Raw genomic sequence first — 27,257 nt, 5'->3', positions numbered from 1 at the left:
GAGTTCAAAGCCAGCTTAAGCAATGGTGAGGTACTAAGCAACTCAGCGAGACCCTGTCTCTAAATAAAATACAAAATAGGGCTGAGGATGTGGCTCTGGTTGAGTGCCCCCGAGTTCAATTCCCTGGTGCCAACAAAACAAAACAACAAAACCCCAAAACCCACATTAGAGAAGTATGACCCCTTAAAGCAAGAGAAAAGGAGAAATAGTGCCCATATTTTTTTCTAGAGAGACTGGGGGGTGGGGGTCCAAGGCCTCTTTGACACTGTGATTTGGCCTTTTCCGCTCATGCCTCTGTGGTCTACAAAGAGGGAAGTTACTCAGAGCAGCCTCAGTGTCTGGCCGCAGAGTTGGGATGTTGTGGTCTCATCTCCCAACCTGACGCTCATCTTTGCTGAGCCAAGGAATGCCTAGGAAATTGGGTAATTCAAGGACTGGGCAGCTGCTGGCTTGGCAAAGGCTCCCCTCAAAGCCACCTGGCCAGACCTGCCAGCCTGATCACCACTCTGGCTGGGGGACCAGCACTGGGAGGCACATTAGACAGGCCCGGGTGACCAAGAGTGCCGTCCTCATTCTCCTGGCAAAGTCAAAAAAGGGGAAGCAGTGGGCGAGGGACTTGGGAGGAAGCGGGAGCTTTGTTAGTGTGTGTGAAGTGGTGATGGCTAGATAAGCCAGTTGCCAGATCAGCTCCTCTCCAGGGACCACACCCAAGGCCAGCGCTCAGGGCCAAGCATCTGCCCAGTCGCCTGTAAACAGCATCAACAGCTGGAGCCTCTTGATCTGCCACTGGTCCTGGTGGGTGGAGTGAGACTGGACCATACCCTGGGTGCTGAATCAGATTCCCTTCTTTCTGGGGCATTTTGGGGACCCAACGTAGCCAGAGCGCTGCCTCCCCACCCGCCTCCCCCACATGCCCAGCTGGAGCTGAGTTGGCAATGTCTGCTTCCCACAGAGACACTTTTGGGGGAAGCTCAGGAGACAGGACATTTTAAACCCCGTGGTGAAAAGGTGGAAGAAATTTCCCAAGCTGGGACTGGGCTGGGGCTGACATCCCAGAACCCAAATCCCTTCAGAGAGGGAGGGGCCCCCACACTGCTTCCCCCAACCCTAGATCCAAGCAGGGAGGGACAGAGCTGGGTCCTGGCCAATGCTCCTCTCCCTGTGAACCCTGGCTTAAGGCCACAGGCTCATGCCCAACACCAAGGAGGCAGAAGACTGCTAGGTTGCTAAGACTGCTTCCGCAGGAAGCCTTCCCTGTTTCTGCTGCTGTTGGAACTTGTCCTGCTGCTACCTCTTACTGGCCATGTGACCTAGGGGATGTCCATTCCCCTCAGACCCTCCGTTTCTAATAGTTATAGTGGGTCTCATGCTACAAAAGGAGCCAGGCAGCCTGAGTGGCTATGAAATAAGGCCCCCATTGCTACATCTCCATTTGCAAGAGCCCTGAGCCCTCTTTTCTGGCGCAGGCTGGCTGAGCCCCTATCCCCAAATTGCAGACTTAGGGATGCTCAGAGCTATAGGTCTCTGACAAGGAACAAACTCCAATCCAAGACCTCTCACTGACTTTGGTCACCATCTCCTGGAATATGAGGAGATGGCATCCTGTGAGATTCCTTTGCATGGTACACATGGGGAAACTGAGGCAGGGGACGGGCAGGAACTTGCCAGCAGAACTCAGCACAGCCCTGGAACCCTTGGCTTTTCCATTATCACTCTTACTTTCTTAGCCTTGCATCTGCCTGTACTATCCCTGGCCTGGCTCTGAACACAAGACCAGGCATAGTGGTGCACGCTTGTAATCCCAGCAGTTTGGGAGGCTGAGGAAGAAGAATTGCGAGTTCAAGAATTGCTAATTTGCAAACTCAGCAAATTAGCAAGGGCCTATGCAAATTTGGGAGAATGTGTTACTCAGTGGTTAAGCCCCTGGGCTCAATCCCTGGTACAAAAAAAAAGAGACAGAACCTGCTGGTGACAGGGGACCCTGACCTCTGTTTCCTGGCCCAGTCTGGCCAAGTCCCAGTGCCCAAATAGCAGATTTAGAGGTTCTCAGAGCTACAGGTCTCCAACAAGGAATAAACTCCAATCTAAGACCTCTCACTGACTTCTTTCACGTGGGCCCCTGTGCTGGGCTACCTGAAGGTGGGTCATGGGCAAGCCTTCTCCTTTCTCAACCCCAGCCTGCCTCTTGATGCCACAGGGACAGTGACAGCTACTCCAAGAAACAGGTGGGAGTTGGCTTCGTAAGGGAAGTCCCCTCACCTGGCAGCAGATCCCAGGCCGGGGAATCTATCTCCATACCCAGGGTGTGAGGCTCCTCCTGAAGCCTGAGCAGGAGCCGTGTCCCTAGCATGGGCCCTGGGGGGATCTGTGGATAGACATTGGGGCCGTGATTGGCCTCATGGACCAGAGGAGCCACGCTGGAGCTCACACCAGCATGCCCAGACAGCAAACAGCAGGTATGGTGTGGAGCAGGACTCCAGAATGGGAATGGTCCATCTCTGTCATCCGTGGGCCTTGGTGTCCAACATCCATCTAGGAGCACAAAAGGATGCTCTGCCCAGAGGTTGTGAGGACATGAGGGGATATGCCCAGGACGGACTGGTGGCAACTTGCATTTACCCAGAGCTTCTGTCCCCGGGCAGTCTTAGAGCTGGACAGTCACACACACATGCACATATGTTCCATGAGTCTCTCAGTCTGCGGGTCCCACAGGGGTCAGCAATGATCACATCTCCCATCCTCAGGTGATGGCCACACAGAAATTCGGGCCTCAGTATGGGTGGGGAGGGAAGGCAGATGGGTTGGCTCTGCCTCCCCTCACTCACAGGCTAGGACAGCTGCCCACAAATGGCTGGCTGATCAGGCACAGAGGGCAGGCTAATGTACCTCTGCAGCCCAGGTGACACTAAGTAGGCATATGGGCCTGGCTACCTGGGCTTACACAGGCCAGCCAAGAACTGGTTGTGTCTATACCCCAGCCCATGCCCCACCATCCCACTGCTGGCTGGCAGGGTCTGGATACCATGAGCCCCAGCAAACTGGCTTACACTCACCTTCTGCCCCCTGATAAAGCTGGAGTTTGCCATGCAGGAGACCAGGACACAGAGCAAGAGGAGACCCCGGGGCTCCGCCATGACTGGCGGTGGCTGGCAAGCACACCGTCCAGGATAGAAGTCACAGCAAGGGAATGAGCTCCAAGGGGTGGGCAGGCGGGATGGGGCGGGCCGTGTTCTTAAATGCAGTTCCCCACAGGAACCCTCCAGGATTTCCTCTTGCGTATCAGCAGCCAGCAGGCGGAAGGGAAGGCGCGGGCCACTGACCCCGGCATGAACAGCCTGGAACCTGTTCACAGATTCCGGGCCCAAGACCCTCTTGGCCTGGAAGCCCAAACCCACCTTTAACCATGGGCTTAGGCTCTATCAGATTCTGAAGCAAATTCAAATGCAAATTTAAGGACACCCACTCATCTGACCAGTCCAGCACTTTTTATTTAGTCTCTGGGATTCTGGTTGCTAAGGGGTAGGGAACTGCGTCTGCCCCTGCCTTGACCCTTCCAACTGCCAGACTGGGACTCCCTGCCAGGCACCATCCCACGGGTGGCACAGATGCCATGGGGTGGCCTCGCAAATCCTCATCCCAACAGTCTCAGCCACTCCACCAGCCAGTTCTGACGGTCCAGACTGCACCACTCCTGACCCTAAACCCTCCATGCTCTCCCCTCACCATACTGACAACTGACCCCCACTCAGTGCCCATCGGGCCTTTCCTGCTTCCTGCTGCATCTACCGTCCCCCATTCACTCTGCTCCAGTTACCACGCTGACGGTCACATGCTGGTCCTTTACCATAGGTGCAGTCTCAGGTCAAAGGTGCTGAAATGTGTAGATAGCCACTGGTTTGGGTGGAGCTCCTGCTTGAGACCCACCAGACCAGACCAGATCAAGATGGAGTTCAGATGGCTTTAGTTACCCAGTTTAATTACCCAGTCCAGCTGTAACTATTTAAATAGTCTCTAGGAGCTGGGGTCGTGGCTCAGAGGTAGAAGGCTCACATAGCATGCGTGAGGCACTGTGTTTGATCCTCAGCACCACATAAAAATAAAATAAAGGTATTTTGTCCACCTACAACTAAAAAATAAATTAAAAAATAATTGTCTCTATACTTTTTTTTTTTTTTGGTACTGGGGATTGAACCCAAGGGTGCCTAACCACTGAACCACATCCCCAGTCCTTTTTAATATTTTATTTAGAGACAGGGTCTCATTGAATTGCCTCAGCCTCCCGAGCCACTGGGGTTATAGGCGTGTGCCACCGCTCCTGGCTCTATACCTCACTTCTGTTTTCTGTAAATGCTGCCTCAGAGTTGGCAGGAGTTAGAACCTGTTGTGGTTCTGAAAGCTGTCCAATTCAAGAATTGTTTTATTTCTTCAAATAAACGGCTAAATTTAATTTACCTAAGGTTTTTTTCCACGTGTGTGTTGCTGGGACTGAACCCAGGACCTCGTGTGTACCGCTGAGCTACACTTGGCCCAGGTTTTTCCTTTTAACATGGCTTGGAGGGCTTCCCCGAGCCTGCTGATGGGGTGGCCTTACACCTGATTCCACCTCCTCTCGAAATGGTCCCTAGCTGGCATGACTTATTTATCACCCTCCCAGAATGTCGGCTTTGGGAGATCAGGGAGGGCGATGGGAGGGTGTAAATAAGCCATGCCACCTGGGGACAGGTGTGTGGCATGAATCAACGAATGTGGGTGGTTATTGTTATTTGCCCTGTCACTGGTAGGGAAACTGAAGCTAAGAGGGGCCAGGTAGCTAGCTCATCCAGGGTAGCTCAGCTTATCTCTTTGAGATTTATCTTTAGTGACCCATGGTGGGGACCCCTATTCAGCACTGGGTGTGGTAATCTCTGCTTTGGGTTGTCACTACTCCAATTTTAGAGGGTGTTATGGAGATGAAGAGGCAAGAGATGGCCACAGAACCAGGTTGCCATTTTTAAATGCCTTTGGTAAAGACCTGGATGGGGAGCTGGTGACTTGCCCTCCTCCTCCTAGCTTGGAGGGCCACGAGGCTAGCCTTTGAGTTTGGCTTGCGGGGCACTGAGGGTGGGGAGATCCTTCCCTGGGTGACTACTTCCACCCTTTACCTACCCCCACAAACCCAGGCCAGGATCCCTACTCTGTTGGCGTCAAGGGGAAGAGGGGGATAAGAGCAGGCCTTGTAGCCAGATGGGCCACACCCTACCCTCCTCCATTACCTCTCCATAATCCCAGTGGTCCCAGGGCTTGAGGCTCCTGACTGGGCTACGTAAGAGGTTAGTGAGGAGCAAGGGACCATCACTGGTGGCAGGATTGGGGCAGAGGAAGGGTAGGGCACAGGGTTTAGCTTTCAAAAAATTTCAGGTCCTACCTAGCAGGGCTCCCTAAGGCAACCTCCAACTCTCTGACAGGAACACAGTGACAGGCAGGTGACCTTGCTCTCCACTGCCATCACCTGGGTTCACCTCCAAGGGCCATCTTGGTGAGAATACAGACCCACACACATCAGTAATCATGGACTCTGGGTCTTACCTTCACATTGGGCTACTGTGATTCGGGTGCCCTGGGGAATGTTGTGGACTCTTCTCATTTGCCCTGGGATTCTGGTTTAGCCACAGTCCAACATGGCTGTGTCCCAAGAGGTCCCCCTCATAGCTCTCCTGTCTCTAACACATATCTGGCCCCTGGAGGCCTACTCTATTCTCCTTCCCCCAGATCTTGTGCACCCAAATCTCCAGAGCACCCTCTCCCATGCCGACCGCGCTCTGGGTGAACTCACTGGGGCCCTGGTGATCCTTAACCCAAAAGACCCAGACTGTGTCAAACTCTGCTTTATTGGAATAGAGAAAATAGGCAACAGGAATCACACTTGGTGCTGGCAGCTTTAGGTCCCCTGCCCCCACCCCTCTCAGCCCCAAGGCCTGGGGGACTCCTTCCCCCAGAAGGCTCCCCTACTTGTCTGGACCAGGGGCGGTCTCCACTTTGAAAAACTGCCCGGGGAGGGGGCTTCTCATGTGCACTCTGCTGCCAGCTTCACAATTAGCAGCAAAATGCCCACAACGACAGCAGCAGCAACAAGATAGGACTGGACTTGACACTTTGGGGAAGGACGCGGAGGGCCGATCAGATCCACAGTGCCACAGGTTAGCAACGGCACCACAGTAACAGACACGACACTGAGGCGCCCGACCACACCACTCAGGGCAGGCGAGGCGCCACGGGAGGCTGAAGGTACACAGACACTTTGAGGGGCCTGGCTTTCTTGCTCCCAGCATCAGAAAGAACTGACTGAACACCTGTCCACATTCTCTGTGGGGACAGTCAAATTAAGGTACCAAAAGGAAGGGGAAAGAACATTTTTAAAAGAACCAAGAAAGCCTGCTTCCCTGCCTGGAGCAGGCACCAGGCTGGACAGGGCAGGTGCAAGGCTGGGTGCAGCCTGGGCTAGCCAGTGAGCTCAACGGGAAGCTCCCGGCCACACAGGGCTTCCCATTGGCGGGCCAACAACGAGATGAGCTTCTCTCTGCTCTCGGCACTGGGGACAAACACCTGCCACTGGACCTCACGACCCTGGCCAGCCCTGGCAGGGCTACCTGGCATCTCCCCAAAATGGTCCAGGGTGACGCTGCCCATAAGGTCATGGCCTTGCACATCATCAAAGACGAGAGTGAGGGCCTGCGGGTAGGGCTGGTAACCCATGAGCACGCGGTCCAGGTCCCGGACACGACGGCCATCGTCTAGCCGGTACCTGTCCCTCTGGGGTGGCTCTTTGGCAAACTCAGGCAGTGGGTAGTGGACATAGTCTTCATCTAGGAGAAAGATCTCGGCACTGGTAAGCAGAAGTGTCTTGGGGCGCAGCGGGCCCCTGCAGCGCCCAGGTGGTGGCGCGCCCACCTGGAAGGCCTGTATATACAGCAGGATGCTGAGGCCTGGGGCCTTCTCTGGGTCAGCCGTCTTCTGGGCCACAGTGTATGTGAGGTCCCCAACCTCCTCCTCACTGGGGTAGGTAAACTTGACACGGCTTGAGTGGATCAGCTCGTAGTTCTCCATCTTCCCTGTAGAGAAATATGTCACCAAGGCTATGGCCTGAACTGACCTGTGGAGGAGCTAAAAGCACCAGGGGCCCCAAGCCAGCAGCCCAGGGCTGACACCAAAGGGATTGAAGGATATCTGGGATGGAAGCTCTGCAGTGGCAATGCCCCACAGAAAAACCTGGCCAGCTAAGAGGGACGAGAAAAATGAGAGAGGCAGGGAGGACTCTGGGGTACTGGGAGGCACTCTGGGGCTTTTGATGTCCACCCTGGGACAGGTCTACAAGCTGCGCTGGACAGGGTACCTGTAGTCTTGTTCCCAAACTCTGAGTAGAAGTCCTTGTCAACAGGCTCTGGTGAAGGTGTGCGCTCCAGAGAGGACAGCACCAACATGAGGTGCTGCAGGAAGCAGTGCGTCAGGTAGCTGTCCCGCGTCAAACACGTGACCACCTGTGTCGGGGAGGAGCCTACACAAGATGGGGCTGGTCAGGGCCACAAGCTACTTCACCTGCCAGATCTCTGTCTCAGAAAGCCAAGGCTGTGGGGAACCTAAGGAAAGCATCATGGGACCTGGGGAGGCAGCCATTTATCAGGCAGGAAGGGCTGAGACATTTTTCTGGAAGGGGATACAGAGAGGCATGAGGGAAAGAGCTTAGTTTTCTCTCTTCAGGAAGTATGAGTCAGACACATCCTGCCTGAGCCCAGGGCCCGCTCTGCTTGAGTCCGGGCTGGTGCTCGCTGCACACCCCACCTCCCACCTCCCTGGGGCATGAGTCCTGCAATCTCAGCAGTTCCTGGAGCTGCTTCCTCCCGCCTGGTTAGCTGGCTTGTAAGCAGAGAGATAACGCTGTCTACGATAATGCACCCACAGACAGAAGGTGGAAGCCCAATGGTGACACTATCCTTCATCTAAAATGGGACAAAAGCACAGTGGGTCGCTTACCGGTCAGACGGAAGTACTGGTCAAAAAGGCCAACGTTGACTGATTGCAGGTCACTGAGTTTAAGCACAAAGCACTGGGAGATGTGGAAGGGGCTGTTGTTGTAGTCAGTGTTTTTCTGATGCCAGAAATCTATGGAGAGGAAGGTATGGAGGGGGTTGGTGGCTGTGGCAGCAAGTATAGGGGGCACACGGGCAGCACGTCCAGCAGGAATGGATTGCCTGGCAAAGGTCTACACCACCTGTGGCATGCAAATCCTCATTTGCAGCTAGGTCTGGGGTATGAGCCTCACCTTGCTGGCTCACTGGCCAAGGTTCCCACTGAGGTCCCAAGGGGCAGAGGCTGCCCAATCCCCATTTCCTGCCTCTCTCAGACAGTTCCCAAGCACTTGCTGGGCCCTGGCATGGCATATCCACATCTGGTCTTAGGTCCTCGTGATGGCTTAGGAGGAAAGTGCTGCTGTCATCGCTTCCTCAAATGAGAAACTAAGCCCAGATCAGTCAAGGTGCTGCTGCCTAAGGCCACACAGCTGGCCTCTCAGCCTGCTCTGAACATATGCTTCGAACTCCTGACAACCAGCAGGTCTGGGTACCTACCTTGCAGTGGCTCTGAGAAGTAACGACGAAGTCCATCATGTAGCACGAAGTACACAGCCTTGGTGGACAGCAGCACACAGGCAGTCACTTCCAGCCCTGGGGTCTGGTAGAACACCACTGATGACCACAGGAGGTGTCTCAGCTCCTCGTTTTCAACCTGGACACAGAGCGGTGTGGGTCTGGAGGAGAGCAGGGTGGGGTGGGAGCATGCACCTTTCTACCTCCTAGATCACAGATCCCTGGCAGGATACCCCACTGCTATTTTTGTCATCCCCACTACCGAGGTGGCTCGCATACCCCGGGGACATGCCCATGGCTTCAGACAGAAAAAGGCAGGAAGCTTATCTCATCAATGTGTCTATAACTCAGAGCAGAGGAGTCAGGAGTACAAGATGGGAAGAGGGTTTGCTGGGCCAGGGACTGAAGAGGGGAGGTAGCACAAAGGGCAGTTGGCCAGAGGAAGGTAGCTTGGAACCTGTGAGCAGCTGAAGCCGAGGACTACATGATACCAGAGAAATCTGAGGGCCAAAGGCAACCCCTGCCTCACCCTTAGGACTGACTGGTACCACAGTGGAGCCCACACCTCTCTGCACAATCGTTAGCTGGAGGACCCGTGCATGGGCCACTACCTCAGCGATGCTGCTGTGGAAGAGCTCAATGATGGCGCTCCCCTGTAGGCTGGCAATGTGCCGGAGTGACGGGCAGACAGGCAAGTGCGAGGGAATCTGATTCTCCTCTGAAGTGGATTGGATCAGGTGCTCGGTTGGATACTGGGCAGGGACCTCAGCTTGTGCCAGGGCCTCTGCTGGGGCTGGAGCTGGAGCCGGGGTCTCTACTGGGCCCTTTTCTGGCACCAAAGATAGAGCTGGGGCCTCTGCTGGAGCTGGAGCTGGAGATAGAGCTGGAGCTGGAGCTGGAGCTGAAGCTGGAGCTGGAGCCGGAGCTGGAGCCGGAGCCGGAGCCGGAGGCAGAGTTGGAGGAGATTCCACTGGGGCTGGGACTGGGGCTGGAGCTGGGGCCTCTGCTGGAGCCTCTGCTGGAGCCTCTGGTAGGCCTGGAGCTGAGGCTGCTGCTGGGACTGGAGCTGGGACCTCTATCGGAGCTGGGGCTGGGGCTGGAGCCAGAGCCTCTGCTGGTCCCTCCTGGGGATGCTGGTCATCACTGCATCTCCCAATCCCCCCCAAGAAATGCCATATTAATATGTGGAACCAGGGAAATTGACATCTATGCACAACTTCAAGTGTGTGAGGGCCACTTATATACCATATATCACCACTGGGGTCACTTAGGAGATTTTATTACCAGATTCCTATGGGAGGACAAAACAACAGAGGGAAAATACCCAGGCCCTTTCTTTTGAGTGGCAGATGGGAGCAGAACAAGTCACCCCAGGTGAAATCTCACTTTGAGAAAGTATAAAAGGTTTCAGAAATGCCACTCTAGGGTCCAGAGTGCCTGCCCAGGGCTGGGACCTGGGTTGAGTGGGTGCATTTAGAAGTGAGAACCAAAGGCTCAAACTGCTCCTCAGTTTGCCTTTGGGGTGTGCTTTGGTGGCCCATGCTCTTAGCCCACCCAGCCACCATTGCACTTGGCCAGGCCGGGCTGTCAACTGGTCTGATCCAGACACAGGACCAAATAATGCACAGAACCTTAGAGCTCACAGAGGCTGGGAAGTCACACCCCTTTGGAAGGAAAATGTTTTAGAGGTTATCCTCTCCACTTGACCGAGTCCAACTGCTGAGACCCTTGGGGCTATGATCCTGCATTTAGCCAGGAAATACCCCAGGAAGCCTTGGGGCTGCCCTCCTGCTGTCCTGGAGCAAAGATGCATCTGCTAAAGGGTATGGTTTCTGCATGTGGTCCCCTATGGGCCAGTGCCAGCAGGCTTGGGGATGACAGGGAAGTAAAGACATGGTGTCCACCATTGAAGCTACACCCAGGGGAGGGGAAAGGAGAAGATGGCCATATAGCACAGGATGCTGTCTTCAGCTGGCATGATAGGAACACCAGATCCAATCTGGAAGAGGTTGAAAGCCCTTTAGGAGTGTCATCTGGGGTTTGGGTTGGAGACAGAAGGGAAATCCCATGCAGAAGTGGGTCTCTGCTATCAGGAGGGAAGAGAAAGGGAGGTTAGGGGACAGGAGGGCCATTAAATGAAGGGCTTTCTTCCCCAGGTAGGGGAAGCCCAGGAAAGCCAGCAACAAGAGGTGCAAAATCCCCATTACTTTGTGGGACAGGAGCAGGGGAAGGGGGAGGAGAGCAAGGATAGAAGGACAGATTGCCAACCTCAGACTTCCCAGTCAGTACTTTGGTTTTCAAAGGGGCCTTGACAGAGACGACATAGCCAGCTCTGATACTTGACCTGTTACTTTTGCACCTGAGATTCTTTTCGGAGGAACTCTCAGAGTCATAGGCAACCCAGTCCTTCCCAAGAGGGGCTTTTTGGTCACCAACAGGGAGAGCCTAGGAGCTAGTTCAGGGATGGGAGGGGCCTGAAGCAGTCCCAGATCCAGAGTCAGCCACGAGATGTGATCCTTAGGGGCGGGGAAGCAAGTCATGCCTAGAGGCCATGCTTTGGCTCATGGGAACAGAGTGGACAGGGCCAGGTCAAAGTGACAACTCCTACTGGGCAAGTAAGGTGGGGGGGCAGCTCCCTCAACCTCCCCTACAAGGGTGGCAGGTGCCTGGATCCACACATTTTCACAAACAGACAGCTTTCCTAAGCATCTTCTAAAGCTCTGAAGATAAGGAGGAGTCAGGTGCCAAGCCAGAGGGAGTTAAGGTTAAGGCTAGGGTGGCCAGGAGCTGGGGAGAAGCCAAGGGGCAGGACAATGGCCTGTTCACAAAACGCAGATGCCCAGAGATCACACATGCCAGTCCCATGCCCTTGGGCCCCGTGGTCTTACCTGGCCCTACCCTCAGCAGGCTGGCCATCCACAAGGGGGCCCTGAGACCTGGCCCCAGTTGCAGGAGTCTTGGCGATGACCACAGTTTTCAGGTCCTGCAGGGAGGCCCGCAGCTGGTTGTAGATACGCAAGAAGTGGAATTTCTCATGGGGTAGCACAAAGATGGCAGTGACAAAGCGGTAGCCAACAAGTAGCTCAAGCACATGGCCGTCAGCAAAGGCGCCCCGTGGCTGGGTGCAGCTGCGGGTGGGGTCCAGCAGCACTGTGGAGAGCGGCACGCGGCTGAGCTTGAAGCTGTTGCGGTTGCGGCAATTGTGGGTGCCACGGTTGGGCATGGGATTGAAGTCAGCTTTGATGACGTTGAGGTGCTGGGGTGTGAGTAGCAGCCAATAAGGAATGGCAGCAGATTTGACAGCCTCGGAGGGTGCACAGCAAGAGCGGCGAACAGCCGAGCAGAGTGTGCAGCTGGCCCACTCGATGTTGCCGGAGTAGTCCCCCGCGGCCGTCTGTACCATGCGCTTGTCACTGTAGACCAGGTAGACGGGGAAGCAGCCCTGACTGCGCTCCTGGCAGCCACCAGCCACCTTGTAGAAGGTGAGTAGCTGGCGCAGGAACTCCTGCAGGCTAGTGTGGCTGCCATAGAGGACAGGGCTGCACAGCATGGCCATGTGCTGTGGGGCGAAGCAGGAACGCAGGTCGGCGTGGAACTCATGCAGGTTTGCGGCATCCGAGATGATGAAGAGCGTGTTCTCGCTGTGCCGCACCTTGAGCACCAGACACAGCTCCGGCATGAGGAAGCCGAACTCGGTGAGGTCTCCATGTGGAAAGCAGAAGACGAAGCGCAGGGATGAAAGGATGTGCTGGCTGCTGCCCCGCGACTCCTGGTGTGGGATCTCAAAGACGGCGATGCCAAAGTCAGTGAGCACGAGGCAGGCGGCGAACTGGCGGATGCTACCCTGCACGTGGATCAGGAAGCACCACAGCACCTTGAGGATGCGGATGTGCTCTAGTAGGAAGTCCTCATCTGCGCCCAGGGCCCACTCCAGGGCCAGGCGCTCCTCCTCAGCTTCCTCATCTTCTTCATCTTCCTCCTCCTCCTCCTCTTCTGCCTGGCCTCCCTCCTCCTCTTCCTCTGCGTCTGGGGGTCCCATTTCAAAGTAGCGGTTCTCGGCGACATCTTCCTCGTCCTCATCCTCATCCTCATCCCCCTGGTCGCCCTGGGCCTCCTCACGCTGGTTGGCAGCCTCAATCCAGGCAGGCAGCTGCCGCTCGATGGCCTGACGGATCAGCGTGCTCAGGCGCTGGATGAAGTCCTGGTTAGTGGCCGTGTAGCCGATGCAAGTGAAGGGCAAGAAGATGATCTGGCCAGACCCAGGCACCACCTGCACCTCTGGCTCTGCGTGCTCTGGGCTGTGTGGGGAGAGACTGGATCAGTGACATGAGGGTCTGGGATACCCCCCCCCCCCCATCTCAAGAGCCTGTTGCGTACCCTTGGCCCTGGGGAACCCACCCATGGGTCTCCTGAGTCTTCTACACATCTGAGCTGTTCCTAGAACAAGGGCATGGGGAGGAGCTGAGGTGCTAACGCTGCAAGGCTGGGGACACAGCTGATGAGTACAGGCTTCCAAAGACTCAGACCACACCATCCAGGACAGCTTTGTTCAGACCACATTGGTTCCCACAAGAGAAGTGCTACACAGATTTCTCAGTCATTCCAAGGCTTGCTTCTCTGAGCCCTGAGGCAATGAGTACTTCACTTGTTGATAATTGGCTCCCTTCAGTGACGCCCAGTGGCCTCCAGAGGTGGGGAAGGTGGGTTGAGGCAGTCTTAGGGCAGTTTAAATGCTAGCTCTTCCAGACCATTCAGACCTTGCATGTATAACTAGAATTGGCACTCTGCTATGAAGGGTCAGAGAGTTAATGTTTTAGGTTTTGTAGGCTACCCCTACCAACTCATCTTCTTGTTTAAACAGCTCTTTAAGAATGTAACTAACAGCCAGGGAAAGTGGTGGGTGCCCGTAATCCCCGCGGCTCGGGAGGCTGAGGAAGGAGGATCACAAGTTCAAAGCCAGTCTCAGCAACCCTGTCTCTAAATATAAAAACGAATGGGAATGTAGCTCAGTAGTAATGCACTCCTTGGGTTCAATCCCTGGTAACCCCCCCCGGCCCAAAAAAACAAAGAATATAATTATCATTCTTAGTTCCTGGACTATACAAAAAAGGCTATTCACTGAACTGGCCTTGATGTGCCACCACCTGGTACAGGATAACGTGAATCAGGTGAAGTTTAGGGAAAACAGACCCAAGTCCATCTCACCTGTTTATTTAAAGAAATAAATAGTTCTGTAGGACTTCTGTGAACAGATTGGTAACAGAATCTAACTGGTGACCTCTGGCCTACAGCTGAGAGTGGGCAGAAGGGCATAGACAAGCCCAGATGCCTTCTTGACTTCTTCCTTACCTTGCACCACCAACAGCTCCTGGCACGTCCCTTGGGTCATCCGGAGCTGCCTAATAGAGAAGGAAATACAATCAGCCCCCAGCTTCACCTATTCCCTGACATGTCCTGGGTGCTGGACACTGAGATGGACACTCTGCTGTCTGTGCACCTCACCATCCCCAATCCACCCACATTCACTAGGTAATCCTGCCAGTACATGGCAGGGTTGGGATTCCCACCCCTGTTGGTCTGAACCCAGCTCACATTCCCAGCCCAGGGCCATAGCCTGAGTCACACTCTCAGGGGTTCTGATATCCAAGGGTTCCTCATGTCACCCAAGAACCCAGTTGCACAGTCTACCAATCCAGTCTGTGACCAGCAATGCACACCATGAGTAGGGCTGAGGCGGGTCCTAGAAAGGGCTCCCAAAACTTTCTGCATAGTGTTCAAGATCTAGGGCTTTGGAACCTACTGCTGTGTGACACTGAGCAGGGAGTTCTGGGGCTAGACAAAGACTCTGCAAACCATCCTGGCATTGTAGGGCCATTACCCTGTGCTGTGCAGAGAAATGGGGCTGGAGAGAGGTCCAGGTACCAAGACACAGCAGTGTAAGCCCCTCTTACTTGCCTCCTTTCTTTTCCTGGGATACAGGGATGGGCCTCCAAAGCTTGACCGGCAGCCACAGAGGAGATACTACAGTCACACTGTCTCAGACTACCAGAATGACAATGTTGAGAAGGGGCAGAATGGCCCCAGGGTACTAGGTAGCTGGGGAGAAGTTCTGCCTCTACACTGTCTTCTTCAAGGCAGTCTGCATGCAGGCTCAGGGCTCACCCCCGCCCCTTGGCCCAATGACAGAGCACTCCCTATTCCCAGAGAGATGGTAGGGAGGGGCATCACACACACACACACACACACACACGCACACACACGTAGGATGGAGAGGAGGGGAGGGAGAAGTTGAACACAGGCTTAACCATTGTGTTAATTAAGAGGACTCAACTAGAGACATGTCCAAGAGAAAGACTGTACAGGGCCAGGCACAGAGCATGAAGCTTGGCAGCATGGGCTGTGCTCCAGCCAGGCCACTGCCAACTGGACTACCTCAAGCAATAGAGTTGGCTCGCAGACGGAACAGTCTCCAGGAGTAGGCAGAGGGCATTACCTGTCCTGCAGGGATGGACTCCAAGGAATCAGAGCAGCCCCCAGCAATGGGCCGGTCCTCAGGAGTCAGACTGTCCGTAGATGAGAGGCTGCTGGCCAGGGCCTCCTCCTGCACGAACATGATCCCTGCAGAGATGGGGTGGGCGGACGGGTGGGCAGGGAGAGTAGCTGTTCAACAAAGGGGCTGGGCCTTGGGCTACCAGCATAGCCGGGGGCTAGCCAGACCCCCAAACCATCGTATGGGTAATAGAAGAAAATGGCAAAGCTAAAATCCTCAAACAGCTCAAGAAAGAACCAATGACTGCTTCTCTAATCTCAGGCAGGGAGAAGTTTTCTGAGCACACATGCAGAGGAAGAAACTGAGACTACATTAAAAAAAAAAAAAAAATCAAACCTCTGTGGATGAATCTTAAAAACCAAGAAAACAAAATCAAATGCAAAGAGAAAAAGTACTTGCAATATATAACAAAGCTTGATATCTTTAATCTATAAGAGTTCTTACAGATTATAAAAGTGGTAGAGGGTAGAAATCCCATTAAGAGACTACAAAGAACACAGAGTGACATTCCATAGAATTGACAACAGATATAACATGTGAAAAAAGATGCTTATCCTCTCTGGCACACAAAGAAAGGCAAGTTGAAGCAGACCGGTTTGTATCTTTGGCAAAGGTCAGACTCACTGTACAGCCTGGCCCTGGCCTAACTGGGTACAGATAGGCACTGGAGTTGGAGCTGACCCCTCCGTCAGGAGAGCAGTTTGGTACTACGTCCATCAAGAGCCTTAAATGTGTTCACTCCTAAAGCACCATCCCAGGAAATGACTAGCCACGACCCCAGCTCCTAATCTGACATCTGCAGGCTAGCAAATCCTCAAAGCACAGGATGCCTCAATGGGAGGCTCCAGATTCCCCCTGGGCTGCTGAGAACAATTTGAGCCTGCACCCACAGGCCCCACTGAATACCCCAGGGCCACCTCCCAGGGACAGCAGCATGACCTCATGCACCCTGGTAAGGCATGGGGTTTTCAAATCCTACTGAGGCTGTTTTAGGAATATTTGGACCCATTACTTCCAGTTTGCAGACTGGTGTTTCAACATGTTCTGAACTATAGCTAGAGTCTAGAGGAGCCTGGGCCTGCCTCCACACTCCAGCTTTGCCACTAGTCACCCCAGCCCAAGGAAATGACTCTGAGCCCCACAGGGCATGAGATCTGTCTGGCTTGGCTGCTGTCCGACAGGACAACTCACATGGCCCAGGTCCTTTGTCCCAGGGCCGGGCAGGAAGGCAACCCAAGCCCAGACACCCTCATAAAGCGAAGCAGCAGGGGCTCTGCAAGGCAGGAGGACAGCAAGCACACAGCCATGCATGAAGCAACCCCCTCCCCAGGATCTCCCCTGGGCTTTGCCTACGCTGTCACCCTCCCCTAGAGTCCACCCTCTCCTGCTGACCCATTCAAATCCTATTCATCCTTCGAGTCACCTCAGATGCTACCTCTGCTCAAACCTACAAATGTCCCTGAACCATTCTACCCTGGGCATAGAGTTCATCTCCCTAAGTGGCTCCTCGTTCCTCAAGGGCGGTGGCCTAAATCCCCAACTAAGGATGTAGAAAGGGGAGAGTGTTTACTGACCACTTTTGTTGAGCCAAAAGCAGTGCTAAGCGCTTCCCCAGCATCAGCTCATGCGTGCCTCTCATTATTTACCACATTTCATCAAATCTAAGATGCGTGGAAACGGTGCCATCTTGGTCTTAGCAGGTGTCCACGGAAGGTTTTCCCATGACTCCATCACGAACACCAGCTGGCTGACAGCAACTAGGGGACGCCACTGACTGAAAGACGCATCTCAATTTCAGAGAAGTCGCAGGGTGGAAACGTGTGCATCTTAGAATCGATGAAGTAAGGTGTATCCAGTTTATGGTCGAGAAAACAGCTTCAGAGAGGCTACACAGGTAGCTTGAGATCACACAGCCAGGAAGTTGGAGCCTGAACTCAGCTGCCTGCTCCTAACCACCTCTCTACACAGCTTCTCTCAGCCCTGGACCTGGCTGGAGAATCAACTCCGACATTTTGCACATCGGCCCTTATTAGTCACAATCCTCTGTGGCTCCAACAGCCATCTATAGCACCTGCAATAACCAGAGGCCTGTGTTTTCTGGACAGTGCCCCGTTCACACTGGCCTGGGAATGCCCAGTTAATTTGCAAGTATGCTCCCACTACGGGACAGGCTGGGAGCATTAGGTGCCACTTAGCAAAGCTGCTCTCACATAGGAGAAATCCCTGCCCATCCGGGCTAGTTCCAGTAACACATGGCTGAACACACACGAATGTGGATGCCTCTACATTTGTGAGGAAAAAAGCAACATTTTCTTGCCACTAACTCCCCAATCCCTGTTTGGACATGAGGAAACGTGGACAGGGACAGTCTGTCCACTTCCTTCCTGGACTGTGGCCTGTATAAACAAGTGGTGAGAAAGGGCCACTCAGCAGATGGGATAGGGGACATCAGGAGAGACCTCAGGCAGGGGTTTGACCTTGTCATTTCTCACCCAAAGGAAAGAGATGTGCACACAAAAACATCCACTGCAGTTTTATTTGAGAGGTGCAATCTGAGACAATGTCTCAACGTCCAGTGACTGGGAAGTGGGGACAGACTACAGAAGCCACTCTGCAGGGTGCCCCAGGGTGAGAGAAAGGGGGAAATAAGGCTGGACCTAGGCTGCTGCAGAGGCTCATCACTGCAGGGTGGGAATGGGGCGCTGCCTGTAGTTGTAGTCTTGAGGGAGACACCCCTCCCCACTGCCTGCCCGAGGCCTGCTCTTTACCAGCTTATTCTCCACTTGCTGTTCTCCATAATCGCTTATTGATTCACTGATTCAACAGTTGCTGACTAAGACTGGCCAGCAATGTCCTTGGCCTTGGGACCAGACGCATCTCCCTGTCCCTGAGAAGCCTACAGTTACGCGCTTCCTCTATAGGGTTGCCAGTGCTGTGGGACCCCAAAGAGGGGCTTGACTTCCATGCAGATGGCAGTGATAGGGAAGCTTCCTCACAGGGATCCATACCCTCTTTCCTTTTTACATAAAAAAATACAACCCAAAAAATTCGTCAAGAGATTGACCAAAGCAAACAGGCAAATGCTCTGGCACCTAGCCCCACCGCTCCATTTTTATCAATTCTCTTCCGCACGGCACGGTGGTAACCTCAGTGTGCTGCTCTGCGTCAGGCTTTTGCCTTAATGTTAGTAAGTGTCTCCCTTCTTGCTGCCAGTCTTCTCTCCCTGATGGGACTGCTGCAGAGGGTTCTGTGCCACAGATGCCTCTCCCCACCCCTCTTTGGTGTGCATGTCACAGCCCATGTGTTGCCAGCAGGGAGCACTTCACACCCCTCCCCAGCATCTGATCCCTCTCTAAGAGAAGATCCCCTCCAGCGGGGTTGCCAGATCAAGGGATGGGAATGTGTTTCTGGCTCTTGAAATAGGGTCAAACTGGTTTCCCAAGGCCTCACACCAAGTTCTGCGTCTCCAGGAGCCCGGGTGGGCGGCGTTCTTTCCTGCGTGTCCCAAGCCTCAGCTCCACTTGGGACGGCACACCCGCCCCTCTTCTGTTGGGGCCAGGCCAGCAGACACGCTCATGGGACCTGCTTCACTCACTCATCTCCGAGGATGCCTGGGTTCAGAGGTGAAAGCCCTTTGAAAACGCTAAGACAGTGGGCAGATGAAAGGGATGGGTCTTCCATGGGTCCACAGGGACACAGACAGCCCATCTTGATCCCACAAAAGCAGTGTTTTGGGGCTGAGCCACGCCCTGAGAGCCACAGACATGAGGTAAGGATAAAAGGAAGTTCCCCAAATGGGGATCAGGGCTCCAGACTCAGTAACGTAACAAGGCTTGGCTTCCCATAATGAGCAGCTGACCTGCCCATGCTGCCAAGGGGAACGAGTCCTCGTGAGCCAATAGCCCCGAGTCTGCTCTATTAGACACCCTGTGGTCTCCTAGAGGAAATGGAAGCAGGTGTCAGAGCATAAGGGATCCTCACTAAGCAAACGACAGAACTGAAATCAGGCGGGGCGCACCTGCTGCGTGCCACCTGAGGAGCCAGCCTGCGGATGGCACCACCCTCCCTGTGCCCAATCCTGAAGGAAGCAGGTGCAAGCATCTCTCCCCCAACCCCAGCCCAGCCAGGGGACCCAGGCAGGGGCTGTGCAGCTCTGCTAGGAGCAAGATCCATATGTGATTACCTTGGTTGGAGAGGATGGGCTGGGGCAGGGAGGCAGAGGTGGGAGCCGTGGTGGGAGGAGAGCCACTGGGTCCAACGCAGGGGCCAGCTAAGAGCCGAGAATCCTCACCAACCTGGGAAGAAGTGCTTGAGTCAGCCGGGGAGAGATGATAAAGCACAGGAAGAACAGACTGACAAGGTCAGAGTTGAGGAAGGAGGAGCTCAATGGTTCTCACAATAAGGTGATGAAAGTAGCCTCACAGTAACTTGAGGGGCAGGCACCATCACCATCCTGTCTCACACACAAGGACCTAGAGGGTGTGGCCTTCCCGAAGTCATGCAGCCTGGGAGCAGTGCAGCCAGGACTTGGTGGCCCTGAGCGATCCCAGAAATCAGCTCCTCCTTGATTGGTTGTTCACCACTACCCCTCCACCTTCCATATAAATGCCCACCTTCTTCTCTGGGTTGCTCAGTTTGGACTTGACATCCTTGGCTTTCTGAATTGCTTTTAGTACTTCCACAGTGTCCAGCTCCTTCTCTGTGGTTGCCGTGTCATCCAGACAGACCTAGAGTCCACAAAGTGGTTCTCAGCATGCGGATAGGCATGTGTGGTTGGAAGACAATGGTAAGCCCCTGACTGGGAGTGGGCATGAGCATCCATTGTAGGCCAGGCCCTATGAGGACACAGGAGGCTGAGGGAGGCTCAGCCTTCTGGGAAGTGGGCTCTTCACCACCCACAGAAATGACATGGGAGCAATTTGGAGGGGCTTATGGAGGTCCCACACTGCCTCATTTGTCTCTGGGTGTCCCTCTCCAAGGAGAGGCAGTAGCCTCTTGGGTGGCTGGTATTGGGGACAAGGAGGTAACATGCACTAAGCCCTCATTTACAGATGGAGCTGAGCTTGTCAAAGAGCAAGGGGAGCACCTTCTGGTTAGGGGAATGGGGAGGCTAAAGGCATGAGAGCAGAAGGAACGAGCGTGCAGGCACGCAGTGTGGCCAAATGAGGGAAGGTCCCAAGGGCCTGGACAGGAGCAGACACTATGACTCCAGGTCTGGACTCTGGACTCCTCTGGGGAGGAGATGGCATCTTGTGAAGACTATCTTGGTGATAGTGTGGAAAGGCAGCACTTGGGGCAGAAAAGGGGCAGAGTGGGATGTAAATAGCCTCCCAAGTATTTTCTGACTTGGGGTTTGGGGAAGACAGAGGTTCCAAGGACTGGTGAGAGAATGGGGGCAGGGTTGCTTGAGGCTGAGGGAGAGGAATGAGCCTGATAAAGGACCTATTTGGTCAGCATGGTGGTGGTGGTGGTGGTGGTGGTAGTTGGAAAACCAGAGCCAGCAGGCAGCAGGCATTGGGTTGGGCTACACTAGCAAAAATGGACAAACCCTTGGACTTAACAGTCAGGCAGTGTGGCCAGAAGTTTTCCAGGAAACATGATTATTTTAAGTATCTTTTTTCTACTCCTTGTCTAGAATTAACAAATTATTATTATTATTATTATTATTTGGTACTAGGGGGCTCTTAACCACTAAGCCACATCCCCAGCTCTTTTTCACATTTTATTTAGAGACAGGGTCTTGCTAAGTTGCTTAAGGCTTCACTAAACTGCTTCAACTTGTGATCCTTCTGCCTCAGCCTCCTGAACTGCTGGGATTACAGGAATGTGCCTACATGCCCAGCTAGCAATGCTATTTTTTTTTTTTAAAAGCTGAAAACAGTTTCTCCATACTTTGAGTCTGAGCCTATGTGTTCTCAGTGAGCCCTCCTGGCCTGAAGCTCTAGACAGATGTGGCAAGAAGCTCCCTGACATGCCCCATGGGAGAGGGGTGCAGCAGATTTCCCAAATGACAGGCTCTCAGGTGAGCTTGTGAAGCAAGTGAGGGCAGAACAATGGACAACCCTGCCTCAGTCTGCCCATGTGAACCTGGACTCCATCCTACCCATCTCTTTGGGATCCACTGGTGGCACAGGCGGGTGGTGGTGGTGGGGCTTACCTCAGAAGCCCGCTCTCCGAACTGAGCGAGCACCTTGGTCCGGTAGTCAGGGATGATGCTCAGAGGATTATTCAGCAGGGCCACGTGCTCCAGACATGGGAGGCTGCCTATGCTCCTGACCTCTTCCATCTGCAAGGCATGAGTGCATTTCCCTTTGGCCATTCCCTTTGGTCCCTTCTAACACTTCAGCAACAGGACAACACATTGGATGGCCTCTTTTAAATGAAAGGAATTTTAATGATTTTCTTTAAGTGATCAACACCAAAGCCTGGCAATCCCAGAGCCCAGAGAGAGCTCCTTGGGATGTGGCTCACCTGCTCAATCCTGTTGTCACTGAGGTCCAGGTTGACCAGGGAGTACAGCTTGTGCAGGCCACTCAGACTCTCTAGGAGGTTGCCTGCCAGGTTCAGGGTCTTGATATTCCCCAGCTTGGTGTGGACGCCTTCCAAGGAGGACAGCTTGTTGTAGGACAGGTCAAGGTGCACAAGGTTGTACAGGTGCTGCAGCGGCATTGAGAACAGGGCAGTGGCTGAGTTCAGGCCTCCACAGAGACACGACAGATAGATGCCCTTCCATCAGAACTAGTTATACAAGGCAGTTCCATCTGTCTGCTCTGACAATTTTTAGGAAGGGAAGCCTCTTTTCTCCTACACATGTGCCACAGCCCAGAAACAGCCCTAGCAGGCAGGTTAGGGATGAGAACTGAAAATAAGCCTGCCTGTCTTCAGGATGGAGGTTCACCATCTCTATCACACTTGGCTTGTATTTATTCATCATTTATAATTCTTTGGAACAAAGACAACAATCATTCCAGCATTATCATAGGATCCTTCAAGGGAAGGTGGCAATCCCCACCCCATGACCTCCCAGGAGGTCAGGACCTTGGGGGAAGCTGTATAGGCAGCAATTATCTCCACAGACATTACCTGCAGGTTGTCCACGACCAGCACTCCATTGTGACTCAGGTCCAAGAACTCAATCTTTGGGATCAGTTTCTTAAGAAACAAAAGAAGAACCAATGTTATTCTAGGAGGAGGCTGGATCCTACAGACCCTGCACATGGTGGCTGGGCAACCTGGGGCTCTTCCTTCTGACCACAGACTTCCAGCAGGCTGTCCCTGCAGGGTCAATGATGTGACACCTCTTGTTGCCCACACAGTAGCACATCCAAGGCATACAGGGACTCCAGAGCTGAACAATAGCCAATGCTTTACAGAATATTTGGTTTAGAAAAACGACAAATTGTAATGTCCCAGACAGAGGAAGAAGCCTACATTTCTTCTAACCCCGCCCTCCTCCCCACTGAGAAGTGTAGACAGAATCATACGCCCATTGCCCTAACACCATCTGGATGTCATCTTTACACGGGCACATCTGTAACACAGGGAGTGATTTTTGTGCCTACTCAGAAGTGTGTCATCACTTACTGTGGTTCTAGAAATAACAAATGTACATGCTTTGTTTGGTTCTAAGTATTACCTTACCAATTATAAAGATTCTTATTTTGAAATTTAACATAAAAATTATGGGGAAGGCATAGGGACCTGGTTACAGGTTTTCTGTGGTCCTTCCAGAAAAGTCAACCCAACCTGAGGCTTTGGTTAGGCCAGAGAGGCCCATGACACTGACTGCTGCAAGCATACCACAGACTCGTCGATCTCAGAGATGCTGTTGTGGCTCAGGTCGAGAGTGGTCAACGCCTGCCATGTGGGGATGACAGCAGTCACAGGGCCTTCAAGTGTTGTGCCTTCTGGCTCCCACTCATCAAATTCTGAGGCTTCGGGAACGAGGACTTCCTGAATAAGAACATCTGTTGAGCACTATGCTCAGGCCCTCACGCAACACTAACTAGAACACTATCGTTGCAAAATTAAAGGAAGGACTGGAGCATATTTAGCATGTGGAAGTGAGCTTGCATTTAAACAGGGCTTTGATGCATGTGTCTTTAAGCGATTGTGAAATAACTGAAAGGTTTAGCAACTAACGGCAGATTGAAATATGTTCCTCTGCCGCGGGAGCAAAGGTTGCTCAAGCCCCCAAGGGCCTCTGCCACTTGGTGATGCCTTTTCTGGCTAACTCTCAGAGGCTGAAGGTCCAAACTCACAGTGTTGCTAGGCAACTGTGCTTTCAGAGTGGTCTCCACTGTGGCAAACAGGTCTTTTTAACCATTACTTCACAGGGACAAAATCAGTGCTAAGTCAAGAGTAGCAGCAGAGAGCATTGGGACCACCAGGGGAAAGAGGCAGACCTCCTTGGTTTGACCTTTTAAAAATATTTTTACCATGGTATCTGAGAACTCAGGCTCTTATGCATGCTAGGAACATGCTCCACTACTGAGATATTTTTTAAGACAGGATCTCACTAAGTTTCCCAGGTTGGCCTCACAAACTTGGAATCCTCCTGCCTCAGCCTTTAGAGTAACTGGGATCTCAGGCATGTGCTACTGGGCCTGGCTCTTGGCTTGATTTTTGAGGTTTATAAAGACCTCTCCTCTTGTAAGGATCACCCCAGGTTCCTTCATCCAGGCAGCAAGGAATGCCTTGAAGAGGGATAAGGTGGCCCAATGCTCTTGTTCTCTCCAGTTTCCTCTTTGCAGTCAGCAGCCTTAAGAGAAAGAATTTTTACCAAACCCAAATCTTAATCAGATGCCCTTAGTCATAAAATTAGCCACCTTATGCTTTTTCTATACTCAGGGAAAGATTTTAACATTACTAAGATGCAAGCCATGAAAAGGTAAAAGAAACCTCCTACATTCTCAATTGGCTCCAGCACTTCTGCAATTTCACCTTCTACTTCAAGTCCATGGAGGATAAGACACAAATAAATGCTAAGCCAGGCCTCATTAGGCTTTGAGGAACAGTTATATTAATCTAACTAACAAAGGTCCTGTCACCTGTATACAGTTTCACAGTTTATTCACTAGAAAACAGTGGCCTTTTAAAATTCTTTTTTGGAGGAAAAAACCAGGTTCCTTAAAATGTCTTGTTAACAATATTTTTTTTAATATTTTTTTTTAGTTGTAGATGGACACAATACCTTTATTTTATTTATTTATTTTCATGTGGTGCTGAGGACCAAATCCAGTGCCTCATCCGTGCAAGGCAAGCACTCTGTCACCAACACAACCCCAGCCCTTGTTAACAATATTGATCTTTGAAGAAGATGTAGGCTAGGGTCTCAGGGGTTATCAAGTGCTGGGAGGTGCCGGGGAAAGTCTAACCTCTGGGTTCTAATGGATGTGGCCTTGTTGGTACCTGTCTTCAGTGGTGGGGACCACAGCCAAGACCTTGCCCTGTAGACAGTGCCCAGGTAGGAAATAGGTTAAGCTTACCTTCATTGAGGTTGCTGAGAAGCGGACACTCATCGTGGCTAAGGTGGGCTTTGAGGTAACCAGCCCTTGGATGTGCTTTGCATCACAGTGACTTATCTAGAACAACAACAACAAAAAAATCTGTGTCTCAGCAATAAATCCTGGCTCTATCAGAAGTCCCAGGAAGGGGGTGTTCATCATGCATACACAAAGGAAGCCCAACAATGGGCAGCCCAAATTCTTAAGAGGCAGGAGGTGACTCAAAAATCTAAGCCTTCCTTTTTCCTAATGCTATTTAGAGCTGACTAAACATTCTCTGAAGTATCTACAAGAAAGGCGTCTAGAGTCTAAGACTCACAGTGAACCACAAATTCCATTTTATCTGTAAGGGCTGTTTGGGGATTAGCAGGTGGTCAGAAAGGGTGGATCATGGAAACCAGTGCTAGGGAACAAGGGGCCCTCAGAATCCTCCTTTTTACCCAGTCCCACCCTACTGCCTTAACTGTTCTGTAGTGAGGAGAGAAATTAATACCAAGCACACTGCCCCTGAGGGCTTCATACCCACAATCAGACCAGCAGAGCCCCAAGTTGCTGAATGGGGCTGGGTAGGCTTTCCTTATTCCCCAGGCCTCACTCAGCCTGCAGTGGTTGAGGTTCATATCTAAGTTTCCTTAAAGAGGAATGGCCTTCAAGGTCTGAAGCAAACCTAGATAGTTATAGGCAGAATAGGTCAATGGGTAGCACAGGCTCTAAAGCCAGACTCAGCTAAATTCAAACTCCAGTTTCCTCTTCTTAATTGTGTGATCCTGGCCAAAGTCCCTCATCCTCCTAAACTTCAGTTTCCTCAATTGTAAACTGGAAATGAAAGTGCCCCCTTCACAGGGATATTGGGAAGATTCAATCAAGGAGTATTCACCAGGCATAGGACTCAGATTGAATGCAAAAGCCAAGTTTAGGACACTTATGCTTGAAAACATTTCAAACAGCTTTTACTATTTATTACTAATTCCATTTTCTTTCATTTTTATATATTTCTCTACTTATTTTGGTACTGGGGATTGAACCCAAGGGTGCTTTACTTCTGAGCTACATCTTCATTTTTTTATTTTGGGACAAGGCCTTACTAAGTTGCTTAGGCTGGCCTCGAATTTACAAGCCTTTTGCCTTAACCTTCCAAGTCATTGGGTTTATAGGTGTATGCCATGGTGCCTGGCTCCATTTTCTTTTAAAAAAAGTAATAAAAGTTAAGTTTTGAGAACTAAGGAGCCCAGTAGCAAGGAGTGTAAATCATTTCTCACTAGTGTGGGTGACTCAAGAATTGGGAACCTTCAAAGTCCTTTGTCTTGACAAATAAAGACTTGGAATTGGCTCTGTCTGACCTTCAGGATGACTTCCCAGGACTTCTATTTGAACGATGCATATTCCCTGATGCCATGAGAGGCCCAGAAGCAGCAGACCACAGTGCTTTACTCCTCTAAATGCCTGCTGCTGTCCATGCTAAGAATGGAAACATGCAGACTGGCCAAGGACAGGAGAAGTCCCCCTTTTTGTCTGCCTTTAGATGAACCTGACTCTCCTGCAACAAAATGCCAAACCCAAAAGCAACAGTACTCCTGGATATGATGGCACATGTCTGTAATCCCAGTAGCTCATGAGGCTGAGGCAGGAGGACAGCAAGTTCCAAGCCAGCCTCAGAAACTCAGTAAGACCCTAAGCAACTTAGTGAGACCCTAACTCTAAATAAAATATAAAAAAGGTCTGGGAATGTGGCTCAGTGGTTCAATCCCCAATACCAAAACCAAAACCCAAACCAACAGTACTTTACAATTAAATCTGGACACCTGACCCCAACACTGTTCCCTAGCCACAGATATATGAGAGCCAGACAATGCCCACTCTGGGCTTGGCCCTGCCTACACTCACCACAGGTCTGGGCCTTACCTCCACCTGGTGAAGAGACTTGAATATGGACAAGTCAAATGGCAGGAGTTGTTCCCGAATGTTGCTGTTCCCAAAAGGTCCTTCTGTGCCAGAAACCTGAGGCCAAAAGATGTGGTTAAATTAGGGATGCTGTTGCCACCAATCTCCAGCCACACTTTTGTGTTAGCAGCTGCCAAGCCAGAAACTTTGACCACCTCTACCTTCAGCAAGGCAGGCTAGGGCTGAGGTTTAAACTAGACATTGGGTGATGACGCCCCCTAGTGCTCTCAGTCAGAAGAACAGTGCCAAGAATACCAGGCAATGTGCCTTCTTTGGAAAGGGCCCCATCCACAACTCCTCCACACAACTATGCCAGTTAGCTGTCAGGCCCCACAGATGACTGAATGGCTTTCCATGACTGAGATGTGCTGCAGCTTTACCTTAAGGTATTTAAGGCGACAGGTGAAGTCCAGAATATGCCCAAGGTCAGTCTTGGCATCTCCACTGGCGCACGTGGGTTTTCCTTGCTGCAGCTGCTCGGTGACTGCATAGAGCTGCAGGGGCCTGATGGCAAAGACCTCACCGGCCCCCAGGAGCTGTTCTCCTGCAACAGCCATGCCCTGAGGGATGAGTGTCCGGCAGCAACCCTAGCACACAGTATAGCCAGGGAGTCTGCCCATCAGGCCAACAATAGTCAAGCAC

The 27,257-nt window shown here is 52.4% G+C and overlaps 2 protein-coding genes across 7 annotated transcripts in view; both read right to left on the bottom strand.

Moving 5' to 3' along the window:
• Positions 1-3,192, bottom strand: part of Stab1 (stabilin 1) — a 29,235-nt gene extending 26,043 nt beyond the window's left edge. For all 3 annotated transcript variants that reach the window (XM_076832753.1, XM_076832789.1, XM_076832852.1), the window contains exon 1: positions 3,054-3,192. In XM_076832753.1, coding sequence (XP_076688868.1) covers positions 3,054-3,134 — 81 coding nt within the window. In that variant the 5' untranslated portion in view covers positions 3,135-3,192. The remainder of the gene's footprint in view (positions 1-3,053) is intronic.
• Positions 3,193-5,870: 2,678 nt separating this feature from the next.
• Nisch (nischarin) overlaps positions 5,871-27,257 on the bottom strand; it is a 35,704-nt gene continuing 14,317 nt past the window's right edge. The window contains exons 5-22 of one of the 4 annotated variants that reach the window (XM_076833138.1): positions 26,996-27,159; positions 26,577-26,672; positions 24,657-24,752; positions 22,969-23,121; positions 22,252-22,320; positions 21,640-21,825; positions 21,326-21,454; positions 19,782-19,895; positions 19,352-19,463; positions 15,112-15,236; positions 13,968-14,017; positions 12,271-12,916; positions 11,507-11,601; positions 9,230-9,761; positions 8,601-8,757; positions 8,008-8,136; positions 7,370-7,531; positions 5,871-7,088 (exon numbers count right to left, since the gene is read on the bottom strand). In XM_076833138.1, coding sequence (XP_076689253.1) covers positions 6,478-7,088; positions 7,370-7,531; positions 8,008-8,136; positions 8,601-8,757; positions 9,230-9,761; positions 11,507-11,601; positions 12,271-12,916; positions 13,968-14,017; positions 15,112-15,236; positions 19,352-19,463; positions 19,782-19,895; positions 21,326-21,454; positions 21,640-21,825; positions 22,252-22,320; positions 22,969-23,121; positions 24,657-24,752; positions 26,577-26,672; positions 26,996-27,159 — 3,626 coding nt within the window. In that variant the 3' untranslated portion in view covers positions 5,871-6,477. Of the gene's footprint in view, positions 7,089-7,369; positions 7,532-8,007; positions 8,137-8,600; positions 8,758-9,229; positions 9,762-11,506; positions 12,917-13,967; positions 14,018-15,111; positions 15,237-17,689; positions 18,780-19,351; positions 19,464-19,781; positions 19,896-21,325; positions 21,455-21,639; positions 21,826-22,251; positions 22,321-22,968; positions 23,122-24,656; positions 24,753-26,576; positions 26,673-26,995; positions 27,160-27,257 lie in introns of those variants that run through there. The other 3 variants (XM_076832978.1, XM_076833056.1, XM_076833218.1) reach the window with 3 other exon arrangements.

This window comes from Callospermophilus lateralis, chromosome 1 (genome assembly GCF_048772815.1).
Source record: "Callospermophilus lateralis isolate mCalLat2 chromosome 1, mCalLat2.hap1, whole genome shotgun sequence".
In the NCBI taxonomy this organism is placed as follows: Eukaryota; Metazoa; Chordata; class Mammalia; order Rodentia; family Sciuridae; genus Callospermophilus; species Callospermophilus lateralis.
The sequence above is the reverse complement of the archived record's forward strand: the minus strand, read 5'-3'. Positions and strand labels throughout refer to the sequence as shown.